The following is a 27,142-nucleotide window of genomic DNA, read 5'->3' on the forward strand; positions in this document are numbered from 1 at the left end:
CTGAAAGCCCATATCCGGGAGGATCTTGCTAGGTTGGCGGGCCCCGGAATCGGCAAGGGCAGCGGGGTGGGTGAGGGACCTGACAAAATTCTTGCATCTGGCGAAGATAAAGTTTACCATTAGGAGGTCGTAAGAGGGGTTCAACTCGAGGTGGAAGCTATTCATCTCCTTCTTTAAGAGTTGGTAATCTCAGCGAGAAGGGGGGGGGCAAAAGGGAGTGGCGCCGTTTTGTTTTCTCATTTTATTTTTATTTTAGATAATAATAAAGCGGGGCTTGAGGGTTGGTATGGCGGAGGTTTTTTTTGTGATAATTGTATAAGGACGGTTGTAATGTGTGTTTTGTATAGAAACGTCCTGAATAAAAATATTTTTTGAAAAATGTCGCCTCCACTACGTACAGGTTAGTTGCTGGGTTGCATAGAAGGCTGAGCAATATTGACTTGTTTTGGGGAGCTGGGAGTCACTCTGGCTGCCTGCTCTCCTTCAGCAGTCTTGGCTGTGTCCGGATGGCTCTAGAGGCAGAGCATCCGTTGCTTTACTACACTTGGGCAGTGCAAGGAATTAAGCAACGTGTACACATGAACAATCATATCATGATTTTAAGTTTTATAAGCTTCCTTTTTATTTTGTTGAAAATTACATTTTATAATCCTGTATTGGTTGTGTTCCTTTGAAACAAAAGGGATGGAATGGAGCATTATTTTATCCGTTGATGGTCATGGGGAAACCCAGGGTCATCCTTATGGATCGTTTAAAAAGTAACGAGTAAACTTGACTGGCTTGCAATTTTCAAAACAAAATTTTGTGAATGGGATCACTATCAAGGCCACCATTTATTGCCCAGCCCTAACTTCGCTCGAGAAGGTGCTAGTGAGCTACCTTTTTGAATCTCTGCAGTCCATGTGGTGCAGCTACACCCACAGCGCTGACATGGAGGGATTCCAGGATTTTGACTCAACGGGAGTCAAGAAACAAGAATATATTTCCAAGACAGGATGATGCATGACGCGGAAGGAAAGTACCACGTGGTGGCGTTCCCATACGCTTGTTGCCATTTTTTCTTTAAGGCGGCTGAGGCGCAGGTTTGGAAGATGCTATTGAAGAAGCCTCGATGAGTTGTGGCAGTGCATTTTGTATTTGGATCAAGCTGCAGCTATGCTGTGCCACTGGTTGAAAAAGTGAATATTCAAGGTGGTGGGTGGGATGTCAATGAATTCATTGGATGGTATCAAATTTCTTGTGTCTTGTAGGAGCTGCACTCAACCAGACAAGTGGAGAGTATCTCAACATATGCCGGCTTGTGCCTTGTAGATAGTGACAAGGCTTTAGAGAGTCACAACGTGAATAACTTGTTGCAGAATATCCAATCTCTCGCCTGCTCTTGTCGCCACATATTTATGTGCCTTATCCGGTTACGTTTCTGGCCAATGGACCCTCAGCCGGGAATTGAGAGAGGTAATGTCTTTGAATATCAAGGGGCGATGGTTAAGCTTTCTCTTGTTGGAGATGGTTATTTCCTGCCACTTGTGTGGCGGGAATGTTGCCCGCTACTTATCTGCACAAAATCGAGTGTTGTCCAGATCTTGCTGCATGCAATCATTGACTGCTTCATTTTTTTAAAATTAGGGAATGTGGGTGTTGCTGGCGAGGCCAGCATTTATTGCCCATCACTAGTAACCCTTGCGAAGGTGGTGGTGAGCTGCCTCTTCGAACAGCTGCAGTCCCTGAGGTGTAGGCACACCCACAGTGCTGTTGGGGAGGAAGTTCCAGGATTTCGCTCCAGCGACAATGTCGGAATGGTGATATATTTCCAAGTCATAGTGATGAATGGCTTGGAGGGGGAGTACCAGGTGGTGGTGTTCCCGTGTATCTGTTGCCCCTGTTGTTCTAGGTGGGCTTGGAAGGTGATGCCGCAGGAACCTTGATGAATTTCTACAGGGCATCTTGTAGATGGTACACACTACTGCTCCTGTTCATCGGTGATGGAGGGAATGTATGTCTGTGGGTGAGGGTAGCAAATAAACAGGCTGCTTCGTCCTGGATGGTGTCGAGCTTCTTGAGCGTTGCACTTATCCAGGCAAGTGCAGAGTATTCCATCACACTCGTGACTTGTAGATGATGGATAGGCTTTGGGGAATCAGGAGGCGAGTTGCTCACCACAGGATTCCTATCCTTTGACCTTCTCGGGCAGGCACAGCCTTTATTTGGCTAGTCCAGTTCAGTTCTGGTCATTGGTCTGAGGAGTCGCAAATGGAACTGAACATTCTGCAATCCTCAGCGAAGATCCCCACTTCTGATTTTATAAATCAGCAGAATGTACGGGCTTAAGTGGGATGGACCGAATGACCTCCTTCTGCGCTGTATGTTCTAAAAAAAATGCTTATGGGACTGCCCTGTGGAACTTCTGCAGCAATCTGAAATGACTGATGTCCAACAATCTTTGGCCAATTAACAACAATTATCAACGCCCAGGACCCTGCCAGACGCGACCCCGGAAACATAACCAGTGCCCTGGTCCCCGCCAGTGCACTGGGCCCCGCCAGACACAACCACCTACCTTCCACAAGGGCTGACGTCTCCCATCGGATCCCAGCACCAGCCACAGCCGCCGTCCGAGGAAGCGAGGGAAACACGGCGGTCTGCAAGTTAGACTGCAGCAACGCGGTTTCAAGACCCCTCTCCCCAGCTTACTCCTGGCAAACATCCAAGTGATCGAAAACAAGCTGGATGAACTTAACGCTAGACTTACCTCTCAGAGGGAAGTAAGAGACTGCTGTGTGCTCTGTTTCCTAGAAACATGACTCACCCCCGCCTCACCGAACAGTGCCATACAACCTGAAGGTTTTGCAATTCACCGGGCGGACCGCACCGCCTCATCAGACAAAGCAAAGGGTGGAGGGGTTTGATGTGTTGGGTAGGCTGGGTAGATGTGGACTGCACTTGATGCAGTGTAGCGAGAGACAGACCTCCAATACTTGATAAGATGCAACACGATTTTATTTAACATCTAAACTATTATGCAGGTTCAGCTGTGGGTTGACACTATGCTGACTTGACTGGAGACCTGATACTAGCCGAACCAGACTTACGAGCTACCACATGGTGTTTGCACTGGCCAGCTCACTAACTCTGACTGTCTCAGAGGCTGGGTCCCGAGAGAGTGGGAAAACTGGTGCCCTCTGGCTTTATAGTGGTCGTGTCCTGTCTAGTGATTGGCTGCTCTGTTCTGTGTGCTTACTGGTCATCTTGTGTGTCAATCACTGCCTGTCTGCACTCCATTGTATACATAGATGTATATTATGACATCTCCCCCGCCCCTTTTTTTTTTGTTCTGTATTGTGTGTTGAGATAATAAATATTAAGGTGCATGTGCGTGTGGATGTGTATATGTGCGTGACTATGTACAGAATGTGCTAAAATGACCTTATGTACACAGGAAGGTGTCGCTAGTACAGATATAGGGCTGATGAAACGGTAACAACGATATTTACAGAGGTCAAAATGATAAGGTAACACAGTTGTGCAAAAGTTCAATCTGTAAGTTTAGTCCCTGCGGCGGGTGACAAATTCTGGTTGACCACCTCAAGGGTGGGTCAGGGGTCACCTGCACTTGGATAGGCGGGTCCGCCGCCAATGCGGTGGTCGCAGAGGTCGGCAGGATTGCTGGTAGGGCACGTCCGGAGGAAGCATTGTGTAAGGCGGGACATCATGGTTAGGTGACGGGCGTGGAACTCTGCGCAGCGCCCGTCTGTTGCGTCGTAGGAAGGAGCCATCAGCCATGCGGACGGGAAAAGTGCGCGGAATGGCTACTCTTGTCAATACTTAGGCCCTGCATTTGTGCGATGGCCTGCACCCATTCTGCCTTGTGGGAGGTTAGCTTTGCCGTTTCTGCCTCCCTAATGTGGGAGTACCGATTGTTAGCATGTTCGTGGAGAACGCACGTTTCGATGGCGATGATGAGGGTGAGCTGCTTGACTTTCAGGAGCTGCTGGCGAAGGGAATCGGAGTGGACCCCGAAAACGATCTGATCCCGGATCATGGAATCAGTGGTCGAGTCATAGTTACATGACTGCACGAGGATGCGGAGATGGGTCAGAAAGGATTGAAAAGGTTCATCCTTATCCTGAAGCCTCTGCTGGAAAACGTACCGTTCAAAGCTCTCATTCACCTCAATGTCGCAGTGGCTGTCAAACTTCAGCAGGAATGTTTTAAATTGTGTCTTGTCTTCGCCTTCGGCGAATGTAAGGAAGTTGTAGATGTGGATGGCATGGTCCCCGGCTGTGGAGAGGAATAGTGTGATCTACCTGGCGTCCGATGCGGCCTCGAGGTCGGTGGCTTCTAGATAGAGTTGGAACTTTTGTTTGAAGATCTTCCAATTTGCACTGAGGTTGCCGGCGATGCAGAGTTGCGGAGGAGGGCGGACGTTTTCCATGTCACCGGATGGCTGTTTGCTGGTCAACGCTAATTCACTCAAGGTGGGTCCGTCTGTTTGCTGGGCAACGCTGATTCACTCAAAGTAGGTCCGTCAATTTTCAGCATCACTCACTGGTACCATGATGTGTTGGGTAGGCTGGGTCGATGTGGACTGCACTTGATGCAGTGTAGCAAGAGACAGACCTCCAACACTTGATAAGATGCAACATGATTTTATTTAACATCTAAACTATTATACTTTTCAACTGTGGGTTGACACTATGCTGACTTGACTGGAGAACTGATACTAGCCTAACCAGACTTACTAGCTACCACATGGTGTTTGCACTGGCCAGCTCACTAACTCTGACTGTCTCAGAGGCTGGGTCCCGAGAGAGCGGGAAAACTGGTGCCCTCTGGTTTTATAGTGGTCATGTCCTGTCTGGTGATTGGCTACTCGGTTCTGTGTGCTTACTGGTCATCCTGTGTGTCGATCACTGCCTGTCTGCACTCCATTGTATACATAGATGTATATTATGACAGGGTTTGCCTCCTCATCAACTCCTCCTGGTGCTTGGATGTGGCGACCCTGGCGACCTACTGCTCCCCGGACCTGGAATACCTGACCGTGAAGTGCCGCCCATACTATCGTCCACATGAGTTCACTTCAGCCATTATCACAGCGGTCTACATCCCACCCCAGGCAGAAGTGAGGAAGGTGCTGGATGAACTGTACTCAGTTATAAACAACTACGAAACAGAACACCCGGGGGCCTTGTTCATCGTGGCCGGAGACTTCAACAAGGCCAACCTCAAGAGTGTACTGCCAAAATGCCACCAGCACATCTCCTGTACCACCAGGGACGACAACACTCTTGACCATTGCTACTCAAAATCAAGGGCGTCTACCGTTCCATCCCCCGACCACAGTTTGGGAAATCAGACCACAAGACTGTGCTCCTTCTCCCGGCATACAAGCAGAAACTCAAGCGGGAGAATCCAGCTAAGAAGGTTGTGCAGTGCTGGTCCGAGGAAACAGAAGAGCTCTTATGTGACTGCTTAGAGACAGTGGACTGGTCCATATATAAGAACTCAGTGACCAACTTAAATGAGTATGCCACCACCGTCACAGACTTCATCAGCAAATATGTGGACGACTGCATGCCAAAGAAAGCAGTACGTACGTTCCCCAACTGGAAACCACGGCTCAATCGCGAGATTAACTACCTACTGAAGGACAGATCTGAGGCGCTCAAATCAGACAACCCTGACGTATACAAGAAATCCAGGTATGACCTCCGCAAAGCCATCCGAGATGCCAAGAGAGAATATCAGGCCAAGCTAGAGTCTCAGACAGACTCTCGGCGGTTGTGGCAAGGACTAAACAACATAACGGGCTACAAAGTGAAGCCGAGCAGTATCTCCAGCAGCAGCGCACCCCTCCCCGATGAACTCAATGCATTCTCTGCTCAGTTCGAGCAGGTAATCAACAATCTGCTGTCAAGTGCCCCAGCAGACCATAACTCACCCTTACCCATCATCACTGTTTCCGAAGTCAGATCAGCCTTCCTGAAAGTGACCCCTCGGAAGGGGACGGGTGCGGACGGGATCCCTGGTCTTGCACTTAGAGCCTGCGCGGACCAGCTGGCAGAGGTGTTTGCAGACATCTTTAACCTGTCCCTACTCCACTCCGAGGTCCCCACCCGCCCAGTCCATCACACAAACCTGCCTCTCATCCATTGACTCCATCTACACCTCCCGCTGCCTGGGGAAAGCGGGCAGCATAATCAAAGACCCCTCCCACCCGGCTTACTCACTCTTCCAACTTCTTCCATCGGGCAGAGATACAAAAGTCTGAGAAGTTGCACAGACAGACTGAAAAACAACTTCTTCCCCGCTGTTACCAGACTCCTAAATGACCCTCTTATGGACTGACATCATTAACACTACACCCCTGTATGCTTCATCCGATGCCGGTGCTTATGTAGTTACATTGTGTACCTTGTGTTGCCCTATTATGTATTTTCTTTTATTCCTGTTTCTTCCTATGTACTTAATGACATGTTGATCTGCTCCAGAAAAATACTTTTCACTGTACCTTGGTACACGTGACAATAAACAAATCCAATCCAATCCAACAAACTAACCCAACAAGCGAGAGAGAGAAAAATCCTGAACATGCTGACATTAGATTGGGTTCCTGACACTGCAGTGCTAGGGGGAGCTCGCTGTTCAGGCAAGGAATCTCTTGGGAACAGCAGACGTCTTATTTTCTCTTTCACTGCGCATGTGTTGGAATCAGGGCGTGTTGCTCCGAATACGGAAGAAATTGTTGTTTTAACAACTAAAACTTTTTAACGATTTTTATTTTTAAAAACTTTTCGCGCGATAAATGACCTTTAGTAGGTTGGACATCAAATGCATTGGAGTTATTAGGTGTTGATAACATTTATTTGAAGTTTTTTTTAAAAAGTCTTAAATGTTCACTGTTCTGCAACAGGTTGTGAATGAGTGAGGTGCCTCGAGCTGTCTACCTGGCCAGGTGAGCGCGGCATGGGGCGCGAGCCGGAGCAGAGCGCGGGCGCCTCCCTGGGACTCAGCCTCGCCCTGCTGTCCAGCCTCGTGAATGGCTGCACGTTCGTTTTGCAGAGAAAAGGCATCCTTCGAGCTGAGAGCAGAGGTTTGTAATCAATGAGTTTCACCCCCACCCCAAATCCAGCACCTTGAGACTGGCCAAAACACAAAACGAAGCGGTTTTGCTTTTATTGGGCAATGCACACACATCAGCTGTGAATCTATCACAAGTTTCATGAGTCACGCAATCAGCGTGCCCACGTTTTAAAACTGCAGCGCTGACTGAAAATGCTTTTGGTTTCCTACAATATCTGGTTATTTTAAAATATCAGCTCAATCAGTAATGACACAAATAAAGTCGAGTTTTAAAAGAAATATTTATTTCACCCCCCCCCCCCCCCCTCCCTCCCCCCCTCACCTCAGTGCCAGAGAAGCAGTTTTGCAAGATGTACTAAACAGATAGGATTATGGTCACTTGCATTCGAACACCGCCTCTTATTTTTAGGACGAAAAGATAGCATTCGGGATGGTTGGCTAAAATGAGCATGAGGTCCGGTGTAATCCCTGGATCTGGTATATTTCTCTTGTGGGGACCATGAATTGGATTCAATTTGAATTGTTTATTTGGAGCAGGCAAGGAGCTGGATTAGGGATTTGTCCCTGTCCACACACTGTGCTCTGGTAAAGGAATATTAATTTAAAAAATAATCTATAGAGCTTTGATTCAGGCTCGTTCAGAAAATAACGTGGCGTGCTAATTTGTTCTCTGATATTTGCATTGAATTAGATTTTTTCGCCTTGCTTCTCACGTTAGAAAATATTTTCAAATTGGCTGCACTTGATTTGATAAAGTTAAAGGCCTACATTGTCTCAAAGAAAAATGGTGTTATCCAGCATACTGAGGATGTTAAATCTACTGACTTTTTCCTCTGTGGATCCAATCTTAAAATTATTTCTACTCCCTTATGCAAACAAAAATGACTAATTTGTTCTCTGACATTTGCATTGAATTAGATTTTTTCGCCTTGCTTCTCACGTTAGAAAATATTTTCAAATTGGCTGCACTTGATTTGATAAAGTTAAAAGGCCTACATTGTCTCAAAGAAAAATGGTGTCATCCAGTATACTGAGGATGTTAAATCTACTGACTTTTTCCTCTGTGGATCCAATCTTAAAATTATTTCTACTCCCTTATGCAAACAAAAATGACTAATTTGTTCTCTGACATTTGCATTGAATTAGATTTTTTCGCCTTGCTTCTCACGTTAGAAAATATTTTCAAATTGGCTGCACTTGATTTGATAAAGTTAAAAGGCCTACATTGTCTCAAAGAAAAATGGTGTTATCCAGCATACTGAGGATGTTAAATCTACTGACTTTTTCCTCTGTGGATCCAATCTTAAAATTATTTCTACTCCCTTATGCAAACAAAAATGACTAAAGCAGGATTTTTATATCTTTGCTTTGGCTTCAGGGACTATTTGTTCATGGTACAGGAGGCCATGTGACCAAATTTTTTTTTAAAAAAAATATTTTATTCAAATTTTTCAGCCAAACAAAACAAGACAAAGGTTTTACCTTTTTACAACAATAAAACAATATAAATAACAGTGACCGTTTTAACAAGTAAATAAATAATATATAAACTAAATGGCAACTGCCATAACAAAAATAATAACTCTCCAGATAATAAAATCAAACAATCCAATATACATAACCAAGTACAAATATCTATACAAAAACCACCCATGAGGACCCACCCGAGCCTCCCACACCTATCCTCTACCCCAAAAAATTTACTGAGCCTTGCTCCGGTCATATGTGCCCTGTGCAAAACCTTGAATTGTATCAGGCTTAGCCTGGCACACGAGGACGACGAGTTTACCCTACGTAGGGCATCAGCCCACTGCCCCTCCTCAATCTCTTCCCCCAGCTCTTCTTCCCATTTTCTTTTCAGCTCATCCACCATGATCTCCCCCTCGTCCCTCATTTCCCTGTATATATCCGACACCCTACCATCCCCCACCCATGTCCCTGAGATCACTCTATCTTGAATCTCCTGCGTCGGGAGCTGTGGGAATTCCCTCACCTGTTGCCTCGCAAAAGCCCTCAGTTGCATGTACCGAAATGCATTCACTTGGGGCAACCCATATTTTTCCGTCAGCGCTCCCAGACTCGCAAACGTCCCATCTAGGAACAGATCTCTCAGTTGCACAATCCCAGCTCTCTGCCATGCTCCAAATCCCCCATCTATTCTCCCCGGGACAAACCTATGATTATTTCTTATCGGGGACCGCACCGAGGCTCCCATCCTTCCCCTATGCCGTCTCCACTGCCCCCAAATTTTCAGTGTTGCCACCACCACTGGACTTGTGTATTTCTTCGGGGAGAACGGCAACGGCGCCGTCGCCAGTGCTTGTAGGCTGGTTCCTTTGCAGGACGCCATCTCCAATCTCTTCCACGCCGCTCCCTCCCCTTCTCCCATCCACTTACACACCGTTGAGATATTGGCGGCCCAGTAGTATTCACTTAGGCTCGGTAGTGCCAGTCCCCCCCTATCCCTGCTACGCTGCAAGAACCCCCTCCTCACTCTCGGGGTCTTCCCAGCCTACACAAAACTCATGACACTTTTCTCGATTTTCTTGAAAAAAGCCTTCGTGACCATCACCGGAAGGCACTGAAACACAAAAAGGAATCTCGGGAGGACTACCATTTTGACCGCCTGCACCCTACCCACCAGTGACAGGGGCACCATGTCCCATCTCTTAAAATCCTCCTCCATCTGTTCCACCAATCGTGTTAAATTAAGCCTATGTAAGGTTCCCCAACTCCTGGCTATCTGAATCCCTAAGTACCGGAAATCGTGCGTTTCTGCCTTCACCACCAGGCCCTGTATTTCATCCTCATTTTCAGCAGTCTTTGCCTTCACGACCCAAAGCTCCAGCTCTTGGGTCCTCTGCTCCTCCTTTAGCCCTTCAATCGCCTGTAATGTCGGGGCCAACACTTCCTTCTTCAACTCCTTCTTCAGCTCTTCCACACAGCGCCGCAGGAACTCTTGTTGCTCCGGGCCCCATAACAAACGGCCACCTTCCAACGCCATCTTGCTTTGAGCTTCCCTTCCTTGCCGCTGCTCCAGCGCATCCTCCGTAATCCGGCCGCTATCCTCTCCCTTTTCCATGCGTGTCCGGGGGGATTCCCTTCTGGTTTACCGCACAGTGTTTTTGGCCGTTTAAATTGCCGTTGGGGCTCCTATTAAGAGCCCAAAAGTCCGTTCCAACGCGAGATGCCGAAACGTGCGACTCAGCTGGTCATTGCCGCACCCAGAAGTCCCATGTTGCCAAATTTCATTACAGGAATCGATATCAAACCCTACTGCCCTCCTGTCTCTTCTTAGTCCTCTGATGTGTTCCAACACACGATACATCAATTGTTTTCTGACTCAGCCACTTCTTATTGAAAAACATCCCACGTTGCAACAATCGTAAATGGAAATCACGCCTTTGACAATTTTACATTACTTACTCAATACTGATCCCTAACCAGAAGAAATCATATTTTCCTATTCAAAACACATAATTTTGAAAACCTTTATTGGTGCTAATGCATTTCATCCTTTTGCGAGATGCCTTATGGCAATGAAAATTCATTTGTGTCCCATTATCTACCCAATCAAGCATTTTTTAAAAAACTTTTGTTTGTCAAACTTGGTTTTCCTTTGAAAAAGTCTCTTTTTTTTTTAGCATTACTATATAGCCCATTTAATAACATGAATTTGGAGTTTAGTTCCTTTTGCAGGAAGATCTGACATATTATTTTTTTTTAATGAAATTAGTACAAAATCAATCATTTGAAATGTTAATCGTTATCTTCACTATGCCATTGTTCAGCACTTGTGGATCATAATTAATTCCGAAGTTGTTGAAAGCTAACTTTTGAAAACACAATGTTAAATTTAGTTTATGATTTTTTTTGGCTTATTTTATAAGCAAACTGTCTGAATTAAGGTATTAAATCTGGCAGTACAGTACCACGGAATGATGCAACAGTGAGTATCCTGAGTAAGTCACACAGAATATATGTTGGGAATTTTCCCTGTTGAACCTCTTTCTCAGTTTACTTATCGAAACTGCTTACAGTTTGAGGCCAGCGAGTAAAAGTTTTTTTTTTTAATGTAACAAGACCAGGAAAGGGTGATGGGAAGTTTGGGTATAAAGGCATTTAAAGTGAAAGTGAAAATTATTTTAAAACGGGTCCATACCAAGTTGGAATCATTGAAATGCAACATGACAAGAACTTGTCGTATGAGGAATGGTTGAGGACTCTAGGTCTGTACTTGTTAGACTTCTGAAGGATGAGTGGGGATCTTATTGAAACTTATAGGATACTGCGAGGCCTGGATAAGAATGCACGTGGAGACGATGTTTCCACTTGTAGGAAAAACTAGAAGCAGAGGACACAATCTCACACTAAAAGGACGATCCTTTAAAACAGATGAGGAATTTCTTCAGCCAGAGGGTGGTGAATCTGTGAAACTCTTTGCCGCAGAAGGCTGTGGAGGTCAAATCACTGAGTTGTCTTTAAGACAGAGATAGGTTCTTGATTAATAAGGGGATCAGGGGTTATGGGGTGAAGGCAGGAGAATGGGAATGAAAAAAATATCAGCTATGATTGAATGGCGGAGCAGACTCGATGGACCGAGTGGCCTAATTCTGCTCCTATGCCTTATGGTCTTATGGTGAATGCAAATCTGAGTGAGATGCAAGATTAAGTATTTGAACAAAGCGTTATTTAGCAATATCATTTGAGAAACTGTTGGCCAACCTGCGAAGCAAATCAATGCATGACATAGTAGAGAAGTTGTTGGGTGTGCAAGTCTTAAACCAAATGTTCCATAGGCGCTCTTGGACAGAAGTCGAGTGAAGCTAACAAGAAAAGGAAGAAAAATGGAAAGTGTAGTCTGGAGGTGAAAATATGGGAGCCAATAGGATTGAAACAAACCAAATTGATCTCCAGTTTGAACTGTGAGAAATTAATAACATTTGTTTCTAGGGGTTGTTTCTGAAGGAAATTGGATCATAGTTCTGCCCAGGAGAGGTCTATCCCGGAAGGTCAGTTAGCACAGGAGGAGACACGTACAAAATACTAGACGCTTAATGGAATGGAATAGTAAAGAGATTTCAGAATGCTGCTACATTTGAAATAAAGATGAGTGCACTGATATAAAAAGATGCATAAAAAGACAAATATAATTCTTGGGATGTGATGGTAGTTAGGGTGCAGTGAAGAAGATTTGGGTGAAATTTTTTTGAGTTTTTTAAATTTGTTGTAGTCTTTAAACAAGAACCTCATTTAATAGTGATCTCACTCAGATCAAATTCTACAAACATAAAGATGATAAATTCACTTGATGGCCCATTGGGATAAAGGTCTGATGTGCTGCCTTCTAGCCGTCAAGTAATGAATTCTAAAATCTTCTTTTACAGTTGAGTTAAATACTAACTTCACTGAATGAGTCGTTAAATGATCTGTAAACTAAACTTTCGGAATTTTATGTATTTTGATTGCTTTGAGAATGTGGTTTTAACAAGCGCTGAATAGGTTAATCGACCTATTTATTATGTATTTAAACAAATGGCCTCTGTTTATTTCCTCTTGAAGCTGATCAAAGCTGCAGTCACAGATTTAGAAAAGGCTATTTTCTATTGAAGCAGGCAAAAATGTTTGACCACAATATATGTTCTTTGACCCTGACTTAATCAGATAGTTTAAAAACTGAAAATCTCTTCTCCCTGGCTAATGAACCGCAGTCTAGTTCACCAGAGACAGCAGTCAGTAGAGAGAGTGTGGGTCATGCTGAAAGGTCAGCATTTTTTATTTTGAGAGATCGGTTCTTCAAAGATAAAAAGATCTGAATTCTTCTGATGACTACTAATGAGAAAATGCTAACTCTTGCCTTTTGGCAGGTGCTTCCTATTTAACCGAATTGGCTTGGTGGAGTGGAACTGTCGGAAGTGAGTGTCAATTTTAAAGTTCTCATCCTTGTTTTGAAATCTTTCCATGCGTGGCCTCTCCCCTCAATGTTTCTGTAACTGCTACCAGGCTAACGAGCCTTTGAGATTCCTGCTCTCTTTTACATCCTTGATTTTAATCGCTCCACTGTTGGTACATGTCTTCAGCTGCCAAGGCCCTAGACTCTGGAATTCCTTCCCTAAATCTCGCCATCTCTCTCTTTCCTTTTTACGTTGCTCCTTCAAATGCACAAATATTCACTGCCTTCACGATCTAAGCACAGTGGCAGCAGTGTGCGTGTTACAAGGTGCACGGCAGGAACTCTGCAAGGTTCCTTAGACAGCACCTTCCAAACCCATGGCCACTACCATCTCGAAGGACAAGGGCAGCAGAAACATGGCTACACCCTGGAAGTTCCCCTCCAAGCCACTCACCATCCTGACTTGGAAATAAATCGTCAAAATCCTAGAACTTCCTACCTAACAGCACTGTGGGCATACTTACATGACATGCTCTGCAGCTGTTCAGGAAGGCAGCTCACCACCACCTTCTCGAGGACAGTTGTGGATGGGCATTAAATGCTGACCGAGCCAGCGAAGGCCACATCCCATAAATGAATGTTTTAAAATCTGTCTCGCTTGGCCAAGCTTACTCGTGTCCTAATATTTGATTTTGTCAAAATTTATTTCATAAAATACCTTCATAATACCTTGTATGTTTTGCTATATGAACGGCAGTATATAAATGCAAATTGTTGTTGTGCCTCACCTCTTTTTTTTTAAGTTCTACTTTTCATTTAAACCCTTCTGTTCTGAGACTAGCCAACTTTTGCTGGGATAAAGCTCCAGTGCATTGTTCACATGGGGATTATTTATTGATATGTTAGCCTTCACAGCAAGTGCCAGCGGATTAATTGAATGCTTTGTCCATCGCGCCTGCAGCAATCCAGGAGAGATAGAGACTGGATGATAGAGACAGCATGTGACTGTTTCACAATATTCAACCCAGCTGAAATCACATTCATAAAATAAATAAAAAGTGCGAATGCAGGAAATCAGAACGAAAATAGTAAGTGCTGGAGTGAGTCAGTTGACCTCTGTGCAGAAACAGACAAGCTAAGGGTTCATTGTCACCCATTATCAGACTGGGAGCACAAACTTTTGAAAAAAGGAACAGAACGAAGTGAAGATAAAATATTCATACAAGAGGAAATAGTCATTGAATGATTTCGGGGAAGGTGTAGTGTTAATGGCACTGGATAGCACAGGAAAGGACGGCACCGTGGTTAGCACTGCTGCCTCACAGCGCCAGCGACCCGAGTTCAATTCAGACCTCGGGTGACTGCGTGGAGTTTGTACATTCTTCCCGTGTCTGCGTGGGTTTCCTCCCATAGACCAAAGATGTGCCGGTTAGGTGGATTGGGCTTGCTAAAACTGCCCCTTGATGTCTAAAAGGTTAGGTGGGGTTATGAAGATAGGGTGGGCGAGTGGGCCTCGATAGGGTGCTCTTTTGGAGGGTCGATGCAGACTCAATGGGCCAAATGGCCTCCTTCTGCACGGTGGGGATTCTATGATTCTACAGACTGGGAATCCAAGGTCCAGGTTCAAACTCCTGCAAATGGCAACTGCTGGAGTTTAAATTAACTTAATAAAATTGGAATGGGAAGCTCGTCTCCGTAATGGTGACCATGACAGCTATTGAGGGCAATTAGGGATGGGCAACAAATACTGGCGTTGTCAATAATTCCCACATCCCATTACAGAATATATAAACTAAAATGCTTAAGGAATACAGGAACCAGTGCAATGAATTCTCTACCCCTCCTCCTCTTTTGAGAAACTGCCTAAAACCTATTTCATTGAACAAACCTGGGGTTTACCTGACTTAATATCTAATGACTAGGTGTCAAAGTCCTCTTGCATCAGAATAAAGACAATAAAGGTAATTCAAGCAGCTGGATTCCCTGTTCCTGAGACTAAGTGTAGATGCCGGGGCAGGATTAGTGGCCTTCTACGACAACAAAACTGGCGCCGCACGTGGACCAACTCTTTTAAGAAATAATCTTTATTAGTGTCAAAGTAGGCTTACATTAACACTGCAATGAAGTTACTGTGAAAAGCCACTAATCGCCACACTCTGGCGCCTGTTTGGGTACGCTGAGGGAGAATTCAGAATGTCCAATTCACCTAACAAGCACGTCTTTCGGGACTTGTGGGAGGAAACCAGAGCACCCGGAGGAAACCCACGCACACACGGGGAGAACATGCAGACTCCGCAGAGACAGTGACCCAAGCCGGGAATCGAACCTGGGACCCTGGTGCTGTGGGGCAACAGTGCTAACCACTGTGCTGCCTTGCCACCCGTTAAGGGGCTAGCACGGCGCCACGTGGAACACAATCAATTCCAATGAGAATTGGTGCTGGATTTGCCAGGTTTGGAATTGACCAGCTGCAGCCGCCCATACACACTTCACTCCCACGTACTGATCCCAGCCAACAAGATGGCAGTGAGGAGAGTGACACCGAGATTTACTGATGCTACGGGATGCCGTGGAGGAGAGGCGGGCACCCTGTCTCCCGGGATGGGAAGGAGGCTGCCAGATGCTGCCAATCACTGGACCTGGTGCAGCTGGCAGAGGTTGGAGAGCTGGAGTAAAAGGCAGTCGCTGGGGCGGAGGTTGGCATCGGGCGAGGTAGTGAGACCCTGACGAGCTGCGGTGCCCCCTGGCCCGCGATGCAATCACACTTGTCTTGTGTCTTGCAGGAGCTGCTGGTGAATGCACCCTTCAGGTGTTCCCCGGCCACAGCCACAGCCTTGTGTGTCGAGCAGTGACTAGGACGACACTGACCCAGCCGGGAGCCATTGACCCCATCGTGAGACACCCCGGAGTTCAAGTCAGGGGATGATACAGCTATCTCCAACACCCTCCACCGTTCAAGAGTGTTGCTAACTTTGCCTTAGTTTAATTGCTCTGTTTTATCACCTTTGCTCTTGAGTCGCCAGGTATCTTTATACCGCCACGTGGTTCAAGTCCGAGTTATGATCAATAATCCAATACACCGATCAGTAAGATTTAAATCAAAGCACATTTATTGTACACAGTAATCACTACTCATGCACAAATTCTACGTCTAAGCTACTTCTATAACTAACAGGCCTATACTTAACTTGGAACTGGCCCACCAGGTCAGGGAAACAAATGGCCTTTCGTTCAGGTTCTGAGCCTGCGGGATTCAAAGTTGGTACAGGTTGGTAGTTAGGAGCACCTATCTTGTAGCGAGCGTTGAAGTCAGACTTACAGGTTCGATCGGCTGCTGAAGAGTGAAGAGAGCTGGAAGAGAGCGCCTTGAACTTGGGGCTCAACTCTTATAGTCCCCAGGGGCTTCCCGCCTTTCGGGGCGGACCCTGTACCTGGTCCCAAGTGATTGGACTTTGTCCCAATCACTTGGTTCGATTTTCTCCAATGCTGGAGCGGTTCCCTGATCGATGGGCGGTCTTGAGGTGATCGTTCGCCTCCTTTTGTGTAGGCTTCTGCTGGCGCCGAAGAGTCTGGTTTTGCTCTGTGTGTCTAAATGTTGCTGGGGATTGCTCATTAGTATGCAGATGGCTGGTGTTTTATGCTGATGGTTGCTGGTATCGATCTTGTCTGGCCTTTCCAGAGGTAAATACACAGCCAACCTGCAGCTGCTCGTTTTTGTCCTGTTGGCTGACTTTCCCATCAGCCTTTGCCGTTCGCCATTTTGAATCGGGAGTTGGCCATTTTAAGTGGCTACAAGAGACACTCACCTCGGTTGAGCACTTTAGTGAAGAGGCTTCTGGGGCACTATTGGTGCGCACCACACACAAGCTTCAGTACAGCAGGTGGAGGTAGGAACTACGGAAGGGGCAGATGATCGGAGGGCAGGCCGAGCCCAAGGCCCAGCCATCCGGATTGGTTTAAGGCTTCTGAAATAGACAGTCCTATCGATTGTGGAGATGCAGTCGAAGAGCCAAGGACTACGTAAGGGGTTGTTGGCGAGCATCCAGTACGTGCAGGTAGGGGAATGGACAGACTTTGTGGGTGGGATTGACTTGGGGACTGTGGTTCAGTCAGCACCCCGCTCTGGTTTCTTGGTGGCATGGGCGTCATTGTAGAGGATCTCCGCATTGGTCTGTGGCCTCCAGATAGGCGTCATCAGCCACAAGCGCAGCTGTTAACCTCTGTCTACATTGAAATGGATGTATTGCACTGATTGGGCATATAAGGCCTCTGTGATGGCACAGAAGTACCTGTGCACCAAGCTCTGAGATTCCTGACAGGTCCCCACTTGGTGTCTGGAATGACTCCATGATGTAGAGGTTCGGGGCGACTGTCACCTAGGTGACCACCAGGTGCGCCATGATATCGCAGAAATGTCGCACTGTCCCTTGCTCAGATGGAGTCTTCAACGGCACGTCCTCGACTGACTGGCACTGCCAGTACATGTGAGGCCTCATGCGGGCCTCCTTTGCACCCCCTCCTCCCGCTGCTCGGCTTGATGAGCGGCCAGCTCTCAATGCTCACTGGCTGCCACCTGTTCCTCTGGGGCAGGCTCCGCCGCTGCAGCGTCCTCCTCCACCAGCAACTCCAACTCGTGCAGCTGCACTGCATCCCCCAAGACTGCGGCGACTAGGAGGAAGGCCACCATTGCTGGTTGTAATCCAATATAATTGTTTGCAGGGGGTGAAGGGCAGACATGTTAGCATGGCCCAACCAGGTCCAACAGACTACATGGTGGCTCCAGCTGTCACTGCGGACCCTGCCCTGCAATTCCCCCCCCCCAACCCCGGCACCATGGGAGCCTCTGGCTTTGGCGCCCATCCGTGCTGCCAGGGTTCTGATTGACTGGCCCTGCCTTGCCAGCGGTACGCTCCGCGGCCCCCCTGCAGCACGCCCTGTAGGGCCTCCAGTGGTTGCAGGCTGTATGATGCCCCACTGACGGGTGGAAGCCAGTTGCCGGGGGCGGGGGGACACACAGTGCAGGGGTGATTATGTGCGGGCTGGGGTGCGGGGGTGGTGTGTAGGGGGGCTACGGTGTGGGGGTGGTGGGGTCGGGGCATCCATTCGGCCGGTGGTACTCTGCAGATCACAGGCCACGGTGGGTGGTCAGTGAGGTGGTCAGCACGACGGCTACCTTGCAGGCCGCAGCAATGGCGATCCGTAGGTGGTCACCCCGTCTCCACGGCCCAACACCGGAGTCCTGACCGGCAGCCCATAGTCGAGCCTCTGCATGTCCTACCTCCTCTCACTCTCCCTCATCAGCCATGGCGCCTGTTTGCAGACTTTTAAAAGCAGAAGTGAACCTCGCCCTTGGGAATTGCCCCCGGTGAAGGATCGCAGAGGCCCTGGAGGATACCGGGTCAGGCCCGCTAATATGCAAGCGGTGTTTACTGTACGTGTGGAGTGGAACGCATTGACGGCGCTGTCGAGGCACCGGAGAATTGCGGTTTGACGTGAACCCGGCACCCACCGTGATTTTGGCGTCAAGACCGATTCTCCGCCCAATCGCCTTTCCCAATTTCGGCCTTGACCGGCGGAGAATCCCGCCCAAGATATTTCACACACAACAGTTACGACGCAGAAGGAGGCTATTTGGCCCATCACATCTGCACCAGCTCTCTGAATGACTAGTAATCTAGTGTCATTCCCCCGTTTGCTCCTTGCGTGACCTTGCACACTCTTTTCAGGTTTAAAGGCAACTGTCTAATTCTCTCTTGAACGCCTCAATTGGATCTATTTGCATCACACTCTGGCGGTGTATTTCAGACCTTAGCCACTCACTGTATGAAAAGGTTATTCCTTCATGTCACTTTTGCTCCTTTTGCCAATTACATTAAATCTGTGTCCTCTCGTTCTCGATCCTTTTCATGAGTGGAAACTGATTCCCCCTGTCTCCTCTGTCAAAGACCCCTCGTGATTTTGAATACCTCTATCGAACCGGAGTGCCATTGAGAATGTATGGACAGCTGGGGGGGGGGGGGGGGGGGGCCGGTCTGATGGTGCTTTTTAAATAAAAAACCTTTTTCTGTTTCGTGTTGGATTTGGCATTTTCCCCACAGGTTAATCTTGATCCTGAGGTTGGAGGGGGAAGATTAAAACCAGTCTGTGCTGTCACCAACTGGTGGTGTGATTCAGCACCACCCTTGTGTGATGTTGAAATTATTGATATTTAGTTTTGGTGTAAATGGTTAAACACCTTTTTTTTTGTTCTGAAACAGCATGCATGAATTAATATTCTGCAATTCTTTTTGTTGCAGTGGGACTGGCTCAAATAGGAAACTTCCTAGCATACAACACTGCCCCTGCTGCATTGGTAACGCCACTAGGAGCCCTCGGCGTCCCATTTGGGTACGATATTGTTCTTGCAATCTACTTATATATTTACATATGGGAATATTATTATGGTCAATTGCAGGGTGGAAACACTACCCTGTGATGTTTAAGCACTTCTTAAATGAATGCATACGTTACTATCTACCCCCTTGCTGATTGCTGATGTATCAGCAGTTACGAGCAGTTCTTTTAACTTTTAAAGTCCTAGATGATTTGATTACATCTTCCTTCCAAGGACAACTCTGGCGAGATGTTCAGTGTTTCCTGAGATGGAGCACCCAGGCTCTTCAAACAGTCTCAATTTAGTGTTAATTTTCAGCTATTATAATCCAGTCCCTGCTCTCTAGTCTTGCAATTGGAAATAATTGTAAGTAAGAATCCAGTGGGTATTACTGAAGAACTTTAGTAACTGTTTTGAATTCTCGTAGCAACAGAGCTGGAGTATGATTTGCTTTGGTGACGTGGCCTACAGTTGTCTGTGGTGTAGTTATTTATTTTGCATGTGTATATGATAAATGCTCCATTTCTTTCACTCAGCAATTCTTTTTTTTTATATACACTGGCCTTCCTTTTTTTCTAGGTCACTCTTGGCTTCCTATATGTTGCAAGAGAAGCTAAACTTGTTAGGAAAATTAGGATGTCTCTTAAGCTGTGCAGGTTCAATTGTGCTGCTCATTCATGCTCCCAAAACTGAGAATATAACATCAAGTGTGCAACTGGAAGAGAAACTAGCAAATCCAGGTAACCTTTTTAATAAATGCAATGCTGTGTCATTAAAGTTACTTGGAGTGGATGGGAGGGCCCTAACTGATCACTGAAGCACCCCCTGACATAACAATTAACCACTTTCTTGGTCTTCTGCCAATTTTTGTTTGATCCACTCTGACGGTTTACAATGGATCCTCCACAAATGTAACTTTGAATAGTGGCTTTTCCTTCAAAACTTTATCAAATGCGGCAGCACGGTGGCGCAGTGGGTTAGCCCTGCTGCCTCACGGTGCTGAGGTCCCAGGTTCGATCCCTGCTCTGGGTCACTGTCAGTGTGGAGTTTGCACATTCTCCCCGTGTTTGCGTGGGTTTCGCCCCACAACCCAAAGATGTGCAGGGTAGGTGGATTAAACATGCTAAATTGCCCCTTAATTGGAAAAAAATGAATTGGGTACACTAAATTTTTTTTTTTTTTTAAACTTTATCAAATGCACGTGGAAGTCCAGCCATTGGGCTTTCCCTGATTCATTTAAGCCATCGCTTTCTGAGAACGTGAAAGACGTTGGGCAAGGAGGATCCCCCCCACTCCCCCCCCCCCCCCCCCCCCCTACACTCACATTGACAGCTATTTGCTGGGTTATGATTATGCAGCTAACACTGTGATAATCAATTCGATTATTTCACCTGGAAGTCATTTAGTATGATTGGATCTACAGCTGGTTGGGTGTCTGTGTCACCCCTTCTGAAAGGGCACCATTGACCTATTTTCAAACTGTTGGACCTTGATGCATTCAACTCCATACTAATAAGTATCACAAATCTCATCCCTCATCTCTTTTTGGTAAATGCCGTCTATTTGGGCTTGAGCAGTTTCAGCCCAAGACTTCCATTTTTATTTTCATGATATGCTATTTTTCTGTAGTCAGTGTGCTGCATTATTGGCCCTTCAGTTGGATTTCTCAAACTATTTTATGTGCTTTGTGTGGTGCAACTAATGTGATTATTAAGTGGGACATTTACAAGCCAGGAACTAGAAGGTGCATTGCTGTATGTTTATTTAAGCAATATTGCACTGATTGTGTTTTCCACCAAAGGAGGAAACAATCTCAAGGCGAATTAAGAGTGTGCCATTCTCTCTGCAGTATTTGCAGATGTGCGATTGAGAGCACTGGTGCACACACATGGCGCTCAGTCAGGGAATCATACACATCACAGGATAGTAATATAATTATTGAGCTGTAAAGCACACGAACAAGGTCAAATACAAAGCAAAATACCGTGGAAAATGAAAACTTAAAATACTGCAAAGGGAGGCGGTGCGGTGGTCAGCACTTCTGCCTCGCGGCTCTGAGGACCCAGGTTCGATCCCAGCCCCGGGTCACTGTCCATGTGGAGTTTGCATATTCTCCGTGTGTCTGCATGGGTGTCACCCCCACAACCCAAAGATGTGCCAGGTAGGTGAATTGGCCACGCTAAATCGCCCCTTAATTGGACATAAATAATTGGGTACTCTAAATTTATAAAAGAAATAAAATAAAACTTGTCAACGGATCTGTGGCGAGAGGAATAGAGTTCATGTTCAGCAAAGAGTCACTGAACTGAAATGTTAACTCTGTTTCTCTCTCCGCAGATTTTCTGTATTTGTTGCAAAACTCATTCACTTGATCCATTGTGCTTGTGCTGGAGGAATTATTAATGCCAATAACCAGATTTGACATGATACCAGCAATAGTTTTATAATGGTGGGTGGGTGGATGGGGAGTGGTTAATTGAAATAAAACATTTTTTGACTTTCAAAATTACCATTCTCTTTCAGTGTTTCTTGGTTACACCTGCATTATTCTAGCACTTCTCATCGTGCTTATTTTCTGGATTGCACCTTCCCACGGCTCCACCAACGTCCTGGTTTACATTGGTATTTGTTCCTTACTGGGGAGTTTTACAGTGCCCAGCAGTAAAGGCATTGGCTTGGCCGCCCAAGATGCATTTAGCGATGATCCCTCGAGTCAAAGAGCACTGTTCCTCTTTGCCATCCTGTTGGTAACATTAATTTGCAGTATTCTCATTCAGTTTATGTACATTAATAAGGCTTTGCAATACTTCGATTCCTCCATATTCAGTGCGATATACTACGTGGTTTTCACAGTTTTGGTCATTTTGGCATCTGCCATCCTCTTTCGAGAGTGGAATGATGTTGGATTTGTAGATTTTCTTGGAATGCTGTGTGGATTTATCACTGTTTCAGTTGGAATCACCCTCTTGCAGGTCTTCAAGGAATTCAACATCTCTGCCAGCGACTTAAAAAAAATCACTTCAAAGAAACACTGAAACATAAGAACTTACTATCTCTTTCATTGCTGTATTTCAGTTTTTGAACAAATAAATACCTCTACAGTAATGGAAGTTTGGAAATCAGTCCTTGGAAAATGCCACAAATTTTCACAACATTACCACTCTTTCATGTATTTGTCCCATACCAGATCTGTTTCTCGCTACCACTGTTTACTATTTGCCATCCTTCACTTGCAGTCCATTGACAGAACCATAGGAAGTGTACCCTGAAGGCAAAGCAATTTCAGGCTGTGTAGAAGCTGTAAGATCCATGCTTTTAATACAGGGAGTGAAAGAAACTAAATTTATGTAGCGTCTTTCATGATCTTGAGATGTCCCAATGTGCTTTGCAGTGTCTTTCCATTGTAGTCACTGCTGTAAGACATACGGCAGCAAAATTACACATAGCAAGCTCCCACACAGTAATGTGATAATGACCGGGTTTCTCTGTGATTTTAATGAGGAACAAATGTTGACTAAGTCATTCGGGATAACCTCCCTCCCCTTCAACTTGGTGCCATGGGATATTTTGTGTCCACTTAAGAGGGAGCAGTTGGGGCCCCAGTTTAACATCTTGTGAAGGACAGCAACTCTGACAGTGCGGCAAAATTATTAAAACAAAAGGCTGATGGACTTTATCCTAGGGTCTTAAAAAAGTTGGTTGCTGTGATAGTAGATATGTTGGTTTTAATTTTCCAAAATTCCCTAGCTGCTAGTATTATGGACACGGGCTTAGAAACTCCAAAGTGTATTGTGAAGTTCCCCTGACCTCCAACCTTTCTGTTGAATTTGGCCAGGATGAGCACAAGAGCGTTCCCTTCAGGTGTGATTCAACAGTCTTCCCAGACACTTTAATCAAACCAAGCTTTATTCTAAGAACTTATATATATATATATATATATATATATATATTATATATACTATTATATGTATATATATACATATATAAACACACAGCAACAATTTTTTTCTATTACAAAAATAAAGACACTACACAGCTACAGTAATCTATGTATAACACGTAATGAATTCCCCCTTAACTGTTCCAATTCAATAACAAAATCCAATAAACGAAAAAACCCTTTTCAAGGGCGTGGTTCAGCACATTGCATTCTCACGTGACTAAGACTGGTCTTGTTACTAAAATTCTGATCCGATTTTTAACCAGCAGATTCAACTCCTTCCCGAAAGCAATTATAAATCCAAAGCCACCAACACGGTGATTTTTACTGGAACAGATATTTAAAATGAAAAGAGAGAGAGACAGGCCAAAACACTTCTTTTCTTTGTCTGTAGTCCACAGCAATCAAACTGAAAAATGAAACTAAAAAAAACCTCTGCCACAGCTCAGCTCCCCCCACAAAATGACATCACTGAAGCCATGTGATAAGACAAAAACATTTTAAAAATAAATTTATGAGTGTCCAATTTATTTTTTCCAATTAAGGGCAATTTAGTGTGGCCAATCCACCTACCCTGCCCATCTTTGGGTTGTGGGGGCGAAACCCACGCAAACACGGGGAGAATGTGCAAACTCCACACGGCCTGTGACACAGAGCCGGAATCGAACCTGGGACCTCAGTGCAGTGAGGCAGCAGTGCTATGCACTGTGTCACCTTCCTGCCGACAAAAGCCTTTCTTAAAGGGACACCCCCATGATACTAGAAAGATCCCATCAGATCGGATTTTTTTTCCTTTCATGGGATATGGGTGTCACTGTTCCATCCCCAATTTCCTTTGAACTGAGTGTCCAGCTGGGCCATTTCAGAGGGCAATTAAGAGCAAACCACACTACTGTGGGTCTGGAGTCACATGTAGGTCATACAACCCAAGGTCAGATTTTTTTCCCTAAAGGTCATGAGGTTTTACAACAATTGATAGTTTCACGGTCTCCATTACCAGGACTACCTTTATTGAATTTAAGTTTCATCAGTGTAGAAGTCAACTATTTCCTAACACATCTGATAGGTAAAAGATAGCTATATAGGATAACTATTAAGCCCCCGTTTTACCCATTTTAAATTAAGGATTTCAACACTCTCATAACCTCAGATCATCTCAAAACATACAGCTTACAAAACAGCATAATTCATTTTACTAAGTTCCATTATTCTAGCAAGACAGTACAACATAAAAGCAACAGAAACACAAAAAGAACCTGATACATGCAAAAGCATTAGAGATTAAAACAAACACTTTAACTGAACTAATGAATACATTTTTCAAGACAGTGTCTAAGGACAGGGCAGGCTCTATAGTAACAGCATAGCAACGACAGTAACATGAAGGCTCTATTATAACAGCGAAGTCAGCAAAAGACCAGTTCAAACTGGTCTTGATAACAGCACAATATCGCATTCCTTAACATGCACAAGTATGTAGACACAAAACAATTAAAACTAATGTTGCATATTAAAGATGGACGACTTGCTGTCAAATCAGATGTGTTTGAGTCTAACCCAAACCAAGTAGGATTATATTGGGGTGCAATTAGGTGGCTAAAGACAGATATGATATAATATAACTATGAAGTTTTGGTCGGCCATTTTTAGCTGGAGCTGGATTATGAGCTGGATTTCTCTCTTTCCGGAATCAATCTATACTTTGACTGAACTATTCGCTGTCTCCCTGTCTTCATAGTTCATTTTCAGACTTTGACTTCTGTTTGCCTAAGATATGGGACTCTGGGAGACGGATTGTGAGATTCTTGAGCAAATTGTCATAGTGAGTGACTGGGTATTGGAGATATTGGCGGGCTTAAAAGTGGATAAATCTTCAGGTCCAGATGAATTGTGTCCCAGGCTGCTGTGGGAGGCAAGGGAGTAGATTGCCAGGGCTCTGACACAAATTTTTAATTCCTCTAAAGCCATGGGGGAGGTGCCAGAGGACTGGAGAACAGCTGATTTGGTCCTACTATTTAAAAAAGGATGTAGAGACAAGCCAGGGAACTACAGACCAGTGAGTCTCATGTCAGTGGTTGGGAAACTACCAGAGAAAATTCTGAAGGAGAGAGTATCTCCACTTGGAGAGGCAATGTTTGATGAAGGATAGTCAGCATAGCTTTGTCAGAGGGCGGTCATGCTTGACAAATTTGATTGAATTTTTTGTAACCAAGTGTGTAGATGAGGGTAGTTCAGTTGATGTAGTTTACATGGCCCGTATTATTTGTAATTTATATAAATGACATAGATGACTGTGTGGGGGGTAGGATTAATAAATTTGCGGATTACACGAAGGTTGGTCGGGCGGTTAACAGTGAGGTTGAGTGTCTTGGGTTACTGGAAATACAGACGGGATCGCCAAATGGGCGGATAAGTGGCAGATGGAATTTAAATACACGTTGGAAGGAGAAAGTTGACAAGGACATATACTGTGAAAGGTCTGACACTGGTAAGTTCTGAACAACAAAGGGACCTTGCCGTGTTTGTCCATAGATCTCTGAAGGCAGACGGGCAAGTTAATAGGGTGGTGAAAAAGGCATATGGGACACTTGCTTTTTTCAATTGGGGTGTAGATTACAAAAGCAGGGAGGTCATTATGGAGCTGTATAGAACTTTGGTGAGGTCACAGTTGAAATACTGTGTGCAATTCTGGTCTCCACGTTTTAAGAAGGAAGTAATTGCACTGGAGGGGGTGCAGAGAAGATTCACCAGAATGTTGCCTGGGATGGAACATTTAAGTTATAAAGAGAGGTTGGATAGGCTTGAGTTGTTTTCTCTGGAACAGAGAAGACTGAAGGGTGACCTGATTGAGGTGTGCAATATTACGATGGGTATGGACATGGCGGATAGGGAACAGCTGTTTCCCTTGGTTGAAGGGTCAGTTACGAAGGAACACAACAATAAATAAAATAAATAACACAAGTTCAAAGTGAGGGGTGGAAGGTTGAGGGGATATTTGAGGATGAACATTTTTACCCAGAGAGGGTGGTGATGGTCTGGAATGCACTGCCTGGGAGGGTGGTAGAGGGGGGATGCCTCACATCCTTTAAAAAGTACCTGGATGAGTACTTGACACACCATATCATTCCAGGATTTGGGCCAAGTGCTGGCAAGTGGAATTAGGTGGGCAGGTCAAGACCATTTATGCACCGGTGCAGACTCTATGGGGAGGGCCTCTTCTGCACTGTAGTATTCTGTGATTCAGGAGACCGAGAAGGGTCAATTGGGTAATTTTAAGGCTGGCAAGATGTAACGAGTAGAGTGCAACAGTATAACAAGGTGCTCATGTTGCTGCTAGGAGATGTTTTTTGTTGTTTTGGGTTTATCTCTTGGCTTTGTCATAGAAATAGGCAAATTCAGTTGTATTCAGAAAGCAGAGAGTGGGAGAATCCCTCTGGACCAGTAGAAAAGGGCTATTCGGTTGAGGTTACTAAGCAAGAGTGCAGTGAGATTCTTAAGGAGAGTTGGAGGTTTACTTAGCTGGATGCTAGTGCAATGACCCCTAGAAATCTCATATATTAGAGAACAGCACACTGAGGCGAATCAGTGAATTCCCGAGAGCTGTGGCACACCTTTGGTTTGGTCCCAGGAGAACCCTTGAGATCCTATGAAGTAAAGGGAAACTATTGGCTGGAAATTGAAGTAGAATAAGGAGTGTCAAGTTGGGATTGTTGGCTTTAAGTACAAATGTTTACCAAATATGATGTTCAGTTAGTATATGCCTTGTTTAACTTGTGTTTATATAAAATGTGAAATACTGTGTAACTTTCAATTAATAAGTGAATTTTTTTTTTTACAAGTTAATGGTCTCCTC

The 27,142-nt window shown here is 45.3% G+C and overlaps 1 protein-coding gene across 4 annotated transcripts; it reads left to right on the forward strand.

Annotated features, from left to right (window-relative positions):
- Positions 1–6,682: 6,682 nt before the first annotated feature.
- Positions 6,683–22,454, forward strand: nipa1 (NIPA magnesium transporter 1). 4 transcript variants are annotated; one of them, XM_072477240.1, is made up of 6 exons: positions 6,683–6,815; positions 6,914–7,093; positions 12,951–12,998; positions 19,270–19,363; positions 19,929–20,089; positions 21,873–22,454. In XM_072477240.1, the coding sequence occupies exons 2-6, from the start codon at positions 6,967–6,969 to the stop codon at positions 22,382–22,384; spliced, it is 942 nt and encodes a 313-aa protein (XP_072333341.1). In that variant the 5' UTR covers positions 6,683–6,815; positions 6,914–6,966; the 3' UTR covers positions 22,385–22,454. The 4 variants fall into 4 exon arrangements, with proteins under 4 accessions (XP_072333341.1, XP_072333343.1, XP_072333342.1 ...); XM_072477242.1 differs by having other exon boundaries at positions 19,273–19,363; XM_072477241.1 differs by having other exon boundaries at positions 6,693–6,819.
- Positions 22,455–27,142: the final 4,688 nt, after the last annotated feature.

This window comes from Scyliorhinus torazame, chromosome 15 (genome assembly GCF_047496885.1).
Source record: "Scyliorhinus torazame isolate Kashiwa2021f chromosome 15, sScyTor2.1, whole genome shotgun sequence".
Classification (NCBI taxonomy): domain Eukaryota; kingdom Metazoa; phylum Chordata; class Chondrichthyes; order Carcharhiniformes; family Scyliorhinidae; genus Scyliorhinus; species Scyliorhinus torazame.

Bases quoted from the DNA above. Each gene is read 5' to 3' on its own strand.
- nipa1 (XM_072477240.1), top strand. From the start codon at position 6,967: ATGGGGCGCGAGCCGGAGCAGAGCGCGGGCGCCTCCCTGGGACTCAGC. The intron at 7,094-12,950 runs GTTTGTAATCAA...GCCTTTTGGCAG, and splicing joins CCTTCGAGCTGAGAGCAGAG to GTGCTTCCTATTTAACCGAA. The intron at 19,364-19,928 runs GTACGATATTGT...CTTTTTTTCTAG, and splicing joins GCCCTCGGCGTCCCATTTGG to GTCACTCTTGGCTTCCTATA.